Consider the following 14,942-nt stretch of genomic DNA (forward strand, 5'->3'; position numbering starts at 1 on the left):
TGTTCATTAATTTCAATGGGCCTACTATGAATAAAGCTTAGTTGAATAACACCCAGTAACTTTCCAGGCAGACGAACACTCCTCAGATTCCTTTTGGACCAGGTGAACATGCCGGAAGACATGCACATCTTGTCAGGCATGGGAAATGTATGCATGTAGAATTAGATAAATTTCTTAAAGCAACACAAAAACAGTAGGGTGGTTTTCTCTCTGCCCCTGCTTCCCATTTTTTTAAAAAAGGACACACACTTACCCTAATCAGGTATGTCCTTTGTGCTTGATGGGGCATATTTGAATTTTATACGCATGTATCCATACCAAACATTAAAGAGAGAGTTTTTATCCTGTATTTTTATGTTGTGAACTGCCCTAAGATCTGCAGCTGAAGAGCAGTATACAAATTTAATTAATGATGATGATATACATTATCTGGGTTTAGTATGAGGTTGTCCAAAAAACAGGAAAATCTGATTTTTTTCCAATCCAACTTGTTCCAAAAACCAATGCTCAAAACATGTTACATTCGGAATACTATATCTGAAAGCAGTGTCCGGGCAGAAATCGGCTAAATGTCTGGGAAAATCTGGATGTATGGCAACTGATACCAGCAGTGTTGTTTTTGCCAATTTCCCTAAAAAATAGCTGAAAGATGCCCAATTTCTTTGCGAAAATAAGGTGTGTCTGCTCAGAGCTGGTGTTCTAATGTCCAGGTGCTAACTCTTGATGGGAAACTTCAAGTCCCCTGCTCTGTCCTGTTGCTCTTTTATTTTTCAACTTGGACCCAACAACCCTTCAAACAGAGAATGGCAAAGTAGGTCACACAGCCAACCTTTGTGGGTTATTGTTTTCGAAACTTAAATTCAACAAGTCCAATGCTGTAGTACGACAACAGCATTCACATTCAAGTGCTAAACAACAAAGCAAAGAATAAGGGGAAATATACAGGATATTTGACCAACAACAAACTTGAGTTTGAATCCTTGGGTGTGGGCCTAGAAAAACTGATCTTATGATGAAATCCATCTGAGAAATGTAGACTAGACCTTGACCCTAACCATAGGTTGCTTGGTAATGTTGCTAACTTTTGTAAACATGGTTGTGGACATGATTAAATACTTTTAAGCTAGCCTAAAGTTAATTCTAGTGCTCTCCAGCTAGAAATTTCCGGGTGGAACCATGCTTGTTACATCCTGAAATTACATGTTCTGAATGATCACATCCATTTCCCATCCTCCACACCAACAGAGGCAGGCTAATGTGTGTTTCAGAGCTGGAAAAATCAGCAAAGAATAATTTTGTCTGTCAAATTTTGGTGACAAAACATTTACTTAGTGTTATACAAAGCACTAATAAAGAAGAGTCAATAGAGGCAAGAATGTGCAATCTATCCACTGTGAAGGGAATGTACTATGTGTTTGATCTGAAGTGAACCATTAGTCACTAAGATAGCCATTTTGTGTGCTTGTAAAGGCTCTTGCCATTTCTTTTTTTTTTTCCTCCTTAAAAAACCCCACAAAAAACCCCACCAGATATATAAACAGCCAGGTAATCATCACAGTCCCCTATTTCAAAATTGCCATCAAATGGAAATGTTTCTAATAAATAATTGCTCTGAATTTCAGAAGTGCATTATTGCTTTTGGGTGAGTACACTCAAATATGAAATGGATTCTTGTGGAAATCTAGCCAGTTGCCTTATTACATCAATGAGATGTCTGATATGACTAATAGCTTTTGAATAAATGAGCAGGGAGTTCAGCTAAGGACTTTCAGTTGCATATTCTAGGCCTTGGTTCTGTGCACATAGTTTCCATCCACTTCCAGGCATGCATACAAAGGAGGAATTAGTACCCACGAGTGTTTTGTATAATTTATGCAAGTAAATTGATTTAAATTATTCAAATAGATGTCTGTACCAAGCCTACCATCTCAGGGGGAAGACGGTATGCATGCCAAAACATTTTGGAAGAAATAAGAAGAGATGCGCAGTGTCGAAATGAGAACAGACACTGATTGTTGGGGGAGCAAAACATTCCCCTATATAAAAATTAATTAAGGGTGGTTCCAGATGGGGGCTTAATTTGCAAATGGGTCATTGAGTTTTTGCAGTTGGGTTGTTGGCAAAAAGTTACTTATCAGATTTTCCCTGGAAAGGGGAAGAGCCATAGCTCAATAGCGTAGCATCTGCTCTGCAAAGAAGGACCCAGTTTCAGTGTCAAGGTAGGGCCAGGAGAGACCTGTATCTGAAACCTTGGAGAGCTGCTGACAGTGCAGATAATATTGAGATAGATGGACACTATTTAAGGCAGATTCCTGCATTCCTAAACCTGGATTAAAGGGGTGGGAGGAGTAGGGGTTGGCAGTTAGGTGCCAAAGCTATTACTTGTGTGAATGCTGCAAAAAATACCTTGCACGTATGAGAAGCACCGATCCTACAATAAATACCTGTCTGGAAATATCCTAAGATACTGCTATAGACTGACAAACATTTTCCTTTCAAAGCTGGTGCGAATAAAGAGTTAAAATATTTGTTTAAAAACTGAAGTGCAAAACTTGCTTTCACAGAAATTCCTATGGTGCCTCAGGTTCTGTCTTTACAGGAGAGTTTCTAAGAGTTGGGGGCGATCCATCTTTTCTTTGCTTGCTTACTTCTTGCTTACTGCGCCGTTTGCTGCTGCATTCAGTACTATGTGCACCAATCAGACCTGTGCATCTCCACAGGACAGTAAGACGGGGTGGGTAGCCAGGTTCCTGAGGCCAAGGGGGCAAGGCTTACTGAGAAAAGCCTAACTCAGAATAGGGAACCTTTTCCAGTTCAGTAGTCACCAACATAAATCCTGAGCCTGGCTTCAGCCAGAGCTACACATGTCTAAGTGTCTCATCTCAAATCAGATCCACCAGATTTTGTTGTTGTTTAGTCGTTTAGTCGTGTCCGACTCTTCGTGGCACCATGGACCAGAGCACGCCAGGCACTCCTGTCTTCCACTGCCTCCTGCAGTTTTGTCAAACTCATGCTGGTAGCTTTGAGAACACAGTCCAACCATCTCGTCCTCTGTCGTCCTCTTCTCCTTGTGCCCTCCATCTTTCCCAACATCAAGGTCTTTTCCAGGGAGTCTTCTCTTCTCATGAGGTGGCCAAAGTATTGGAGCCTCAGCTTCAGGATCTGTCCTTCCAGTGAGCACTCAGGCCTGATTTCCTTAAGAATGGAGAGGTTTGATCTTCTTGCAGTCCATGGGACTCTCAAGAGTCTCCTCCAGCACCATAATTCAAAAGCATAAATTCTTCGGCGATCAGCCTTCTTCATGGTTCAGCTCTTACTTCCATACATCACTACTGGGAAAACCGGTGTAAACCCTGAAAAGGGGGTTTCCAGGTGAGTGTAGGAGGCGGCTAGACTTAGCTGGATCCTTAGCCTGTTCAGCTTGGTCATGTGACCTTACAACCCAGCATAGTCTAAACTGAGGGAAAGGGTGGTGTAACTCGGTTTACAAGGCTTGTTTTCCCTCTGCCAGGCTTAGATCGGCTCAGCAAGCAAGAACACTGCTTCTGAATGGAGCTTGGAACTGGCATAGTTTAAGCTGGCGTAACTTCCTCTGGCTTCCTTAGTCCATTAAATCACAAAAAGTAGCAACAGGTGCCCTAGCTTTGAGTCCTAGCTTTGAGCTCGTTCCATATGATAATCCCTCTCAATGCCTTTGCAGACTTGTCGAAACACACCACTGTGTCTTCAAATTGTTATTTGGGAAATGGCAATATATAAAATATATGCAAGATAATAATGCATTCCTTGTTATACCAGTTGGAGATATAGATATATATAGATATAGATATATATAGAGATATATATATATATATATATACACCTTTCCACATCCCTGCTCTTGTACAAGTTCCAGTTACATTTCAATGGACTGTGCTCAGAACTGCTGCCTATCCTTGCCATGTGTCAGTCACATTAATTTGAATGCAAATTCTGTTCTTGAAGCAGAAAGGGAGGGAAAGGGGGGGGGGGGCGCGAGAGAAACCATTTCCAGAAATGTCACTAAACTTCAACAAGCATACGCTTGGTGAACTTTATGTAAAGGGGTTTAATAAAGGAAAATGAAGCATTTGATAAAAACTCTTGTCACTCAGCCATGTACTCAGGTGTACTTGAGGTAACACATGGCTGTGCTGCACTTAGACCAAGATTATTTGGGCTGCAGTTTGGTGCTCACCTACCTGGTAATAAGCCCCATTGATTCAGAAGGGACTGGCTTATGAAGAGATGTGTAAAGGTTTGAAAACCCATTTGTTCTGAGCTTCTTTTCATTGAGAGGCTGAGGCTGATGGGAGTTGGAGTCAATCCACATGTGGAGGACCACAAGGGTCTCATTGCCTGGTCTAAACCGCTGCTGGTTTTAAAACTGCATCTTTTAAATGGTTTTCACTGGTTTGGATCAACATTGTGTTTGACTAACATGTTCCAAAACTGCTGTTTTGATTACTTTAGTTCAGTGTTTCCCAACCTTTTTTGGGCAAAGGCACACTTGTTTCATGAAAAAAATCTTGAGGCACACCACCATTACAGCCCCGTGACGTCAGCGCGCAGCGTCACGCCGGGAGGGACGCACGAAAGTGTAAGTTTCAATTTTTCCCCCTCCCCCTTGCCTTCCTTCTGTGCCAACCGCCAAAAAGCCAAGAAAAAAGCCAAGACTTTAGGGCAGCAGGTCGACACGGAAGAAGCTCCTACCTAAGGACAGGTGCGACGGCCGTGTCCTCTTCTGCCACACTTGGCAGCCCTGCCTCACGGTCGTGACTCCCACCCTGATTTCTCCCCGCAGGTCGAGCGGCACAGGCAGCCCAATGTGTCCAGCCCAGACACAAGCCCCGCTTCCCCACTCTAGATCCTGAATGTGACCAAGTGCTCTGGACTCCCGAGCAGGGTGGGAAAGAGGACTCGCATCTGGTAGCCTCCGGGCTCCTCGCCTGCTCGAGGGATGGCATTGCAGGCAAGCTGCCGGCCATCGCCATCGCCGCCCCCTCATGCGAGTGGACCTGCCCGGAGTGGTGGGCCGGGGGAGGCTCGCTCTCTGTGGGGATGTGGCCCGCATGCGCGGCCCCGCTTCCTCCTGCCCAGGGCTGAGCTCCTTACCCGCGATCTCGGTCTCGCGCATGCGGATCCCACTTATTCCGAAGCTTGCGCCACTAGCCGGGGCTCTCACACCGTGCCAGGGCGAGGCGGCGCGGCCCACTGACGTCATCGCGGCTCGCCGCCGCCCTCGACTTCCCTGTTCCCTCCGTGGTTACCGAGGACTGCAAGCTGCTCGGGCGAGCATGGGGCATTAAGTGGGAGAAGGAAAATTAAAATTAAAACTCGCCTGAAGGCCGCCTCTCTGGATATCTTTCGAATTTTTTAATTTTTCCCGCGGCACACCAGGCAACGTCTCGTGGCACACTAGTGTGCCGCGGAACACTGGTTGGGAAACACTGCTTTAGTTTTATTGGAATACAATATTTTAGTTCCCCGAATCTTTCATTTTTGTGCTTTTTAAAAGTTTCCCCTGCTTAAGTCTTCCTACAGAGTGGTACAGAAAAAACATGGAGACAGTGTTTTTGCCAGTTGCTAAGTCAAAATCGAACCCTCTTTGTTTACTAGTTTACTGGTCAATCAGTACAAAGGCACTGGCTTGACCCACAGGGACTTGGACACACGACATGCATATTTCAATTGTATTATATATTTTTAAAATTATCATTCATGATTGCATCAAAGAGCTTTAGTTTAAACAAATAAGGCTGCTTGCATATAAGTTTGGGTTGTTTCCGATTGATTAATGTTGCCACCCCCATACACGCGCGCGCGCACACACACACACACACACAGAGTGTAGCCTGAGGCTCACAAACTGCTTGGCTACAGACCGGCACCTGCTTATTAATCCAGTAGGCATTGTGTTTTAATTAAAAAAGCAATGGGAGACAATATTTGAGCAGTGCTGCCACCATAAAACCTGCATCGTTGTGTGTGTGTTGCTGCAATGCAGGAGGGAAAGAAAGGCAGCTCAATTAGCCTTATCATCACTTTGTAACTTTCCAGAGTTGACTTCCTGTAATAAACCTTTGTCACTGAACCGTATTCCTACCAGACACCATCACAACCTGTTTTTAAAACTAAACACTCTTTCTGTTTGATAGATGAAGAGAGGAGTGATGCAAACAACTTTTAATTGCAAACAAAATATATTCAGCTGCTTTGTCTCGTCCTCGATCTGGTCATTGCTCTGCTATCATCATCACTTGTTGTTTATTTTGTTATTCAGATCCCTTAGATCATGTGTAGAAGCCAGACCCTGTGTTAAAGAAGCAATGGCTGCTGCTGCTGCTGCTTCTTCTGAAATAATTATTTATTAAAGCTTTTCCATAATACAATAAGATAAAATAGACTAATCTAAATAAAAACAAAGTCAGAGGGAGAAATAAAAAAGAAAACAAAGAGTCCCTTCCCAATGGTAGCTCTTACCCTTTGTCTTACACAGAACCCTCTCAGCTCTCACCTGGGAGCTTTCCTTTCTTCTATCAGTCTCTCTCACCCTGGGAGGTCCTTCTTTCCCTGTCATCACTCAGGGTCCTTCCACCAACCATCCACCACCTTCATGTGTGTGTAATGCATGGACCCCCAAAATGGCCCAGAGCAGAGGACACCCAAGGAAAATAAAAAAAAAATAAGAAAGAAGAAAAATAAAAAGGACTTTCAATTTTCCGTTTGTCAGACGCATAGAAAGAAATTATTCAAAACATTCGCTCTAGAATGACATCCAGCGGTTAGAGAATATTTTCCCAATCTTCCAACCCAGATGTCCCAAATTCATGCATTTTCCTTTTCACACAAAAAGTCAAAAAGGGTTTCTCTAATTGCTATTAAAAAATGTCAGCAATGGGTTTTCTCTAATCAAATAACTTCAACAACCTTTCCTCCATATTAAACAATAATAAGTTATTCCGTCTTTGTCCAACACAAGAGTCTCTCTGCTGTGATCAAATATTAAAATAACATTCCATAGTTCTTTTCTTTTATTAACTCACACCCAGTTCTATATCTTCCATTCCCATTTCCTGTTGTATTTGCCATGGTCTTCCATCCTGATTTTAAAAATTATCCCTTCCCTTTACACATTTTCCATTCTCCCCCCCCCCAAGAAAAGAGCCAGAGGTTTGATAGCTTTTCTTCTAAATTCAGTCCAAGTTATACACAGAGTCCTTTTTCTCTCATCTCTATTTGCTGCTAGCTCAGGATGTCTATTCATCTCTCCATCCATGGCTTCATTCCACTTCTCCAACAGGACAACTCCACCATCTGGCTGCTTCATTCCTTTAAGCTTTTCCATTTCACCATCTGTTTCTGCCAACTCTACCATTTCACCCTCCTGTTCTGACAATCTTTTATCCATATGCTTCTCCAAAGTCTCTGTGTCCACTTTGATTCCACCTTCCCTATTTCATTTTTCTCTGCTGTACTTTCACTCCCCATTTCATCAGTCTTAGACCTAATCAATTTTACTTGCTCATCAAATATTTGCTGAATGTTAGAGAATGGTGTTGGGGGTTTTTTTTGGTTCTGCCTTCAGTCCTTAATGATTGACCCTTCCTTTCTTCTTAAAGCCAAAAAGTAGCACACACTGAATGCAAATTTCCACTGGCAGACGGAGAAACCTTTCTCAGTTGTAAATTATAACCATCTCAGAGATGATTAAGAAAGGGAGACTTTTGCTGACCCCAGGCCCATCAGGGCTCTTACTGGTTTTTGGGGACAATGTTGATTCCTCCACTCATAAGTTGCTCACCCCTGTCAGGGTTCCCAGGAGCTGACAACTTCTCAGTCTCCAGACATAGAAAATGGCTTTTTCAGAGCATCAGACATTCATCCCCTGTTCACTCTTTCTCCAGAGTGAATTTGATAGCCAAGTTTTATGCTTGGCTATCATCAATCATCACATAATTATCTCTGTTGGCAGCCTGCTGAGCAAAGACATTCAGTCCGCCATGTTCCTCTCCCAGAAGTCCCAAGCAATGGCCACTTCTGTAACTGCGGTTCCTGCAGCTCCATCACTCTATGGGCTGAAACAACCATGGTCTGGAAATGGATGCAACAGTGGTTGTATAGTTTGAGCTTCAAAGTTGCCTTCTGGGTGTTTGTAAGCCAGTTGTGTCTCCTTTTCTAGCATAGTTTTTGACAAAGGGAAAGTGAATATTTTGAAATTTGCACACATGCATATGGACAAGAACAAGAGACAGCTCCTTTCTTTCCTCTCCTACTAACTTGCTCCAAGAGATGTAGCCATGCTTTTTGTATATTTTTCACCAAGAATACTGTAAGATACTGCACATTTTAGAATACTAATGTACTGGTTTAGAATGAATAATTACCAAAGACTTGCCAAGAAAAATTAGGCTACCATAGGAACAGGAAGTATTGATCTTAATATACTGTTCCACTTTTTCTTGCCTGGTAATAAAACAGAGAGCATAAGGTTTAAATAGAAAACCATTCACTTCCCAATTGTTTTACTGTATTTGTTCTAAATTTAGGGGTAATTATGTCCTCATTGCTGCTAACAATTCACTTTCTGCTCTTTCTGGAGCATTTTGAATGATCAATATTTTGCCAAGCATAACAGTTTCCCAGCATCACTTTGTTTGTAGCAAAAGGTTTATGATCTTCTGCATACCGTCTGCTAGAGGAAGATGGATTAGCGTGTGAGTAAGATGATGTGGCCTGAATGACAACCACCTGTTTGGGGGGAGCTGAAAACCAACTCAAATTGATCTCCAAAGAGCATTTGTTTTTAGAATCTAACCACAGAATCTGCAGGCAGAGATATAATGCTACAACAAGCCACACCAGGCATTAGAAACTCATTTATTTCACCACAGTTAAACTGTTGAATTTGTTCCTACAAGAGGTGGGGATGGCCATGTTAGTTTCTGTTTGCCACTGAGCAGTGCTTTGGAGTCACAAGACTCTGTTTATATTCCACACATTCCATACTGTTGGAAGTCTCACGGGAGACGGATGTGAAGTTAGTGGTTTCCTGTTCCTTTGTTTCAGTTGCTCTCTGCTTACACAGAGAGAGGATGTCTTCTTTGTCTGCGTAGTTAGGAAAATAAAACTCTTTGCAATGTAGCCCAAACCTCTCGTCTCTTCCCTGTGCTGGAAACTCTGCTGAGTGGGGGATGTGCCTGGAGCCTTATCAGAGGCTCAGGTCGTCAATCACGTCGCGGGCGATTCCGAAGGACTCGGCCGGAGGAAAATGAGCTTTATCAGGCTGGCCGAGCGGAGATCCCGACAGGCCACAGTGACTTGAAAAGAGAATTAGGCAAATTCATGGAGGTTAAGGTTATCAGTGGTTACTAGCCGTGATGGCTGTATCCTGCCCCCACTGCCAGAGACAGCATGCTTCTGAATACTGGCTGCTGATGGTGAGGGTGCTGTTACACTCCAGTTCTGTTTGTGGGCTTCCCATGGGCATGCTGTGCACAGGAATGCCCTGGCTCTCCTCAAACTTGGCAAGAGCTGAAGTGTTCCACAAGGCATTGCCATTTGTCTCCTTGATGGGGAAGACAAGTAGCAACACTGAATATGGGAAAATTATGGCTCTCATCAAACTTGCTGTGAGCCAGGGTGCTCTTTCAGGCATTGCCGCTTGTCTCCTTCGCTCCAGAGGCAGGGAAGACAAGCAGTAACACCACATGATGAGAAGGGGGCATTCTGGGGGTGGCAGAAGCAGTGGGGCAGGCTGGGCACTGCCTGTTCCATTGCCTGAGGCAGGTGCTTCTTCCTGCCTCATAGGTGGGCCAGCTCTGCAGTCATATGCTTATAACCATAAGAAGAATGTACACTATTTCTATTGCTTGATGAGATAATGGGTGCTACTACGAACTCTTAACCATAGTTCACATGTCCAAGGCTCAGGAGTATCACAACATGAAGCTCTCTTCCCTAAAGAATGATACTATAAATAGTAAAGGATTTAAGAGGTTGTAATTATGTGTCATCTTATGCTACTGTGGTTTGCTAAAGGTTTGCAAGCTTCTTAAGTCATTCTTTATTGTGCTTCATTTGACATTAACATTAATACAATAAATTATGTCAAGATCTTTAATCAAGAATATTTTAAGCTAATTATTGGGGAGGAACAGAAGTTAAACTGGAAAAAGCCTTGTGGACCTCCATGCATCAAACAAATATTGCTGTTTTAAGACGTTTGCATGTGGATGTCTACTTTATAAGCCATTTGCACTTTCCGTAGAGACTGAATCTGATTACTTGCTAAGCCATCTATGACCATTTCTGTATCCAACAGTTGGGGGAAGTTCAGTGCTCGGATGTGTGTTGTTCCTTATATCAGAATTATATCTATGTGTGCACACAGAGAGAGAGGGGGGTGGGTGGATGAATTGGCTGATTTTGGTTTCTACCAGCTTATCATTTTTCAAGTCCTAAGTTTAGTTCTCCACATTTTGACATCAGTTTGCAATTTTTTTAAAAAAAACAAGAGTCACCATGAAACCTCAACACTATTTATTAGAAATGGTGTGTTTGTGTGTGTGTGTGTGATATATATATATATATATATATATATATATATATATATATGCAGGTTTTGGTGTCTTCGGGTGTCTTCCCGTGTAAGAGTGTGTAAGAGTGTATATATATGACATGTTGTGTCTGTGTTTAAAAGGAAGATATATTCTGTGACCTCTGTGACAACTATGAGGCCTTGCATAGTTCTAGTAACAAGCCTGTTTAGCAGTGGTTGCTAGATGACAAGTTATGGCAGAAGAAACATTTAGTAAGCGGCAGTTCAAATTTCTGTCTAATTGGCTAGAGGTTCCACTCTGTTGGACAGGTAATGGGCAGTTGGTGGGGGGTTAACTGTCAGTGAGAGGGGAGCAGCAGAGCATTGATTGGTGAGAGGCAATGTGTACATAATTGGCTGGGTTGGAGGACTGGGAGAAAATGGCTTGAGGGAAAAGCCACTTTGAGGCTTCTACGAGGAGCAGTGGCTCTCAAGTCTTCAGAAAATGCCAACAGTCACCTTTGAGGTATGACTTGCCCCCTATGTATATAAAGTGTGTGTGTGTGTGTGTGTGTGTGTGTGTGTATTATAACCAGTTTAAGTTTATTCCAGCTCTGATGGAAGAGTCCATCGCTCACCAAAGCCTAACCATGTTACCATAACCCTCCAACATTTTTTGAATGAAAATAGGGACATCCTAAGGAAAAGTGAGACATTCCAAGATCAAATCAGAAACTGGGATGGGTTCTCTAAATCAGGAACATCCCTGAAAAATAGGAACACTTGGAGGGTCTGTTACTGGCAAATTGTGAAGCATTCTGAGAGAATTGGTTACAGCAAAACAGTTAAAGAGGCACAAACACAGGTACAGTGGTACCTCGGTTCTCGAATGTCTCCGTTGACAAATGTTTCGGTTTTCAAACGTCGTGAACCCGGAAGTAAATGCTTCGGTTTTCGAATGTGCCTTGGAAATTGAACATGAAACTCAGCTTCCATATTGAGTTTTCCGTATTGAGTTTTCCATTTTAAGGCTTCCATACTGAGTTTTCTTTTTTAAAAAAAATAAATTCAGAACTTGAACGATCTTCCAGAACAGATTAATTCGAAAACCGAGGTACCACTGTACTAGAAAACTGAGGTTGAGAGAACAGGGATATTTGACAGGGCTCTAGAACGTTCTGTCAATGAAAGTCTAACTCTGAAATGAACACATCATTTGGCTCTAATAATGTAGCCTTTTTCTAACCAAAAGCAGCTAACCCAGGGCTCTCCCCAGAGTAGTCTAACTCTGCTACAATGGTAGACCACTAATCACAGCTGACAAAAGCTTTCTGATCAGCAGTGGAGGTTGACAGGCAGGGCTGGCCTACTGTTAGGCTGCATGAAATGGGGGCGGAGAGTGGAGTGAGGTGTTAAGAGGACAAATCTGTGTGCATGCCACATGGTCTGCCCAGGAGGGAATCTGCTTGTCACCAACGTCGAAATCCGATTGACCTGCCAGCCCAGTCAGTTTCTGTACATGGAATGGAATGCCGTTTTAGACTTCACCTCACGCAGCAAAATGGATTGTGAAGGAGAACCAGGTTTGCCCCAGCTCTGACTTCTGGGAAACAGGACAGCTTCTTTAGTGTCTAGCCAGAAAGCTGTCAAGCACCTGGCCATCTATCCAGCCTAGCAACTACACCATCGTTAGGTACGTTATACAATCATGGGAAAAAGAAAGTGCACCCTCTTTGAATTCTGTGGTTTTTTTCATCTCAGGACATCATAACAATAATCTGTTCTTTAGCAGGTCTTAAAATTAGGTAAATACAACCTCAGATGAATGACAACACATGACATGTTACACTGTGTCAGGATTTATTTAACAGAAACAAATCTTCAATATATGCAGCATCCTGGAGAAGAAAGAATCCATTATAGTCTGTCTTACTGCTGTGCAAAACTCTCCAATAATTTTCTTTCTGAGATCTCTTTTTCTTAACAATGCAACACTTACTCTCTGTTCTGTACACAATTATGCTGGCATAAAATTATATATACATAAATTAGGCATGCCTATTTGTCACTGACTACAAAAGCACTGCCCAAAGGACTTTTCTGGCTTTGGGAGAGAACAAGAAATGAAGTTTGTACTTTGTAATATTTGACATGTGCATTGCGAGCAAGTAAATAATGAATTTCCATTTTGTACTTCTCGGTATTCCCAAGGTAAGTGTGACATGGGCCATGTTTGGGGGAGAATGTAAAACCTATATAATTTAATTGTAATGGTATTCAGTTCAGGGCCTTCACCGTATTCAAAGGCTAAGAAATCCCATTGCCTCATTTTTCATGAGGAGGAAGAATGCACTTGTACAAATTTCTGCTAAAAGAAAATGGTGCAACACTGTGTGTGATGTTGACTTCCAAGTCATGCTTAGAGTAAACCCACTGAATCCAATAGGACTTCTTTTAAAGCCCCATTGAGTATGGTGGGTGTATGTTAAACGTGACTTAAGTTTGGGTCTAGCTTAACATACTTTCCGTTTTCACACTGACCTTTCTGCTATGGAACCCAAACACATGGAAGAGGTTTCTGGGACTGGTAGACTCTGTCCCTGGCAGGCCTTAGGCCCAAACTAAGCATGATACTGTCATGCATTTCCCCTTTGCATATTTCTTTTTTTTTTAATAGCCAATATGTGTGCATGGGGGAGCTAAATTGGGACTGGCCTGAGGGAAGAGGAGCATTAACCCTTTGCTTTACCATGGTCCCAATCAGAATCAACCCTCCACCCCAGTACCTGCTATTCGCAATGGGAGGGAAGCAGCCACTGGTGCCAATGGGAACTTTCCTCTCATTGTGAAGAACAGGTATATGTAGTCCTGATCAGGAGAGCAGAGGGGCAAAAAGCCAAAGCTGCTCTTACCACACGTCGGGATGCCAGAGAATTCAAAAAGAAATGGGAGTCCTCATCCTATGGAAACTGTGGGTATAACCTGAAATCCACCCAGTGCTCTTCCTGCAGCAACACAGTGCAGGGAAGATAAATTAGGATGGGCAAGTGCTAAGTTTTGCTTGTCATTTTTGATCATCATATCCTCACAAGCTTCCAAGGGCTCCAAAGTTAAGTTTCCCAGAACAGTTTGAAAACCACTGTGTTGATATATTTATTTTGGTGGGTATAAGGAAATAGCTGTATAATTCACAGGGCAAAGCAGTTAGGTAACTGGGGGAATTTCTGTGGCCAGTGTTGTTGTTGGCATCTATCTGTCTCAATAGACAATGAAGTGCACCTCCAGGGGTGAAGCCAAATGGCTGCATTAACAGTACCAAAGTGACCTCCCCAGGGTACAAGCCTGGGCAGTGTGTATGGAGGTCCTGGGCTGTCCAGATGACAAGACCCCCCCCTCTCCTGGCCTTGCTGATGTGGTCCAAAGGAAAGCAGAACAATACGTTTGTTACCAGCTTGCCTTCAGGAGTTGTCAGAATGGGGCGTACAAGGCGCCATCCAACCATCTTAGGAACTCCACTCCAGATTTGTGTATTCCTTTGCCTATGGTTGCTGTAAGTTGTAATATTTACATGAAGAATGGTAACCAAACCACTTCATTGAGAACAAACTCTAACACATATTAGGCATGAAATAGCCCTCCAGAAATTAGAGAGGTGAAAAGGCAACATTTTCTGTTCTGCCTTGTGTTTATTGCATGCAGCATTGTTGCTGTTCTGCTTCAGTTTGTCTTCTGCCAATAAATACACTATTTCACTCTCTGTCTGCTGTGGCAAAATTATCTAACATATGCAATATATGTAATTATGTACATTGCATAATTACTAGACATTTAGTTTTAATTATTTTGAACCAAGAGGCTTAAAACAGCCTGCAGCAGGTAACAAGGAGAAAAATAAGAGTTGCACACAATTTTTGGGATATGAATAGATCCTAGGAGAGTATATATTACTTAGATATTATCCTTCCTTCCTCACATTTGAGACTTCAGCAAAGTGCTGTCCCTTTGTAGCTTAAAGGGAAGCTTAGATAGGCTGGTGTTAGCCTTTTAGTTTATGTAATCTAGGATGCCTTAAGGAAGACTGGATTTTCCTGGTAAAGGTAAAGGGGACCCCTGACAATTAGGTCCAGTCGTGGCCAACTCTGGGATTGTGGCGCTCATCTCGCTTTATTGGCCGAGGAAGTCAGCGTACAGCTTCCGGGTCATGTGGCCAGCATGACTGAGCCGCTTCTGGCGAACCAGAGCAGCGCACGGAAACGCCATTTACCTTCCCGCCAGAGCGGTTCCTATTTATCTACTTGCACTTTGACATGCTTTCGAACTGCTAGGTTGGCAGGAGCAGGGACAGAGCAATGGGAGCTCACCCCGTCATGGGGATTTGAACTGC

General features: G+C 42.9%; 1 protein-coding gene across 3 annotated transcripts in view; it reads left to right on the top strand.

Annotated features, from left to right (window-relative positions):
• LOC310707235 (schwannomin-interacting protein 1) overlaps nucleotides 1-14,942 on the top strand; it is a 379,203-nt gene that overhangs the window by 22,598 nt on the left and 341,663 nt on the right. Inside the window, exon 1 of one of the 3 annotated variants that reach the window (XM_083504195.1) lies at nucleotides 10,979-11,084. The exons of the other annotated variants lie outside the window; for them this stretch is intronic. Within the exon in view, the coding sequence (XP_083360321.1) occupies nucleotides 11,064-11,084 (21 nt within the window). The 5' untranslated portion in view covers nucleotides 10,979-11,063. Of the gene's footprint in view, nucleotides 1-10,978; nucleotides 11,085-14,942 lie in introns of those variants that run through there. 3 annotated transcript variants of the gene reach the window in all.

The sequence above is a fragment of the Podarcis liolepis genome (genome assembly GCF_965112155.1).
Source record: "Podarcis liolepis genome assembly, chromosome: 5".
NCBI lineage: Eukaryota > Metazoa > Chordata > Lepidosauria > Squamata > Lacertidae > Podarcis > Podarcis liolepis.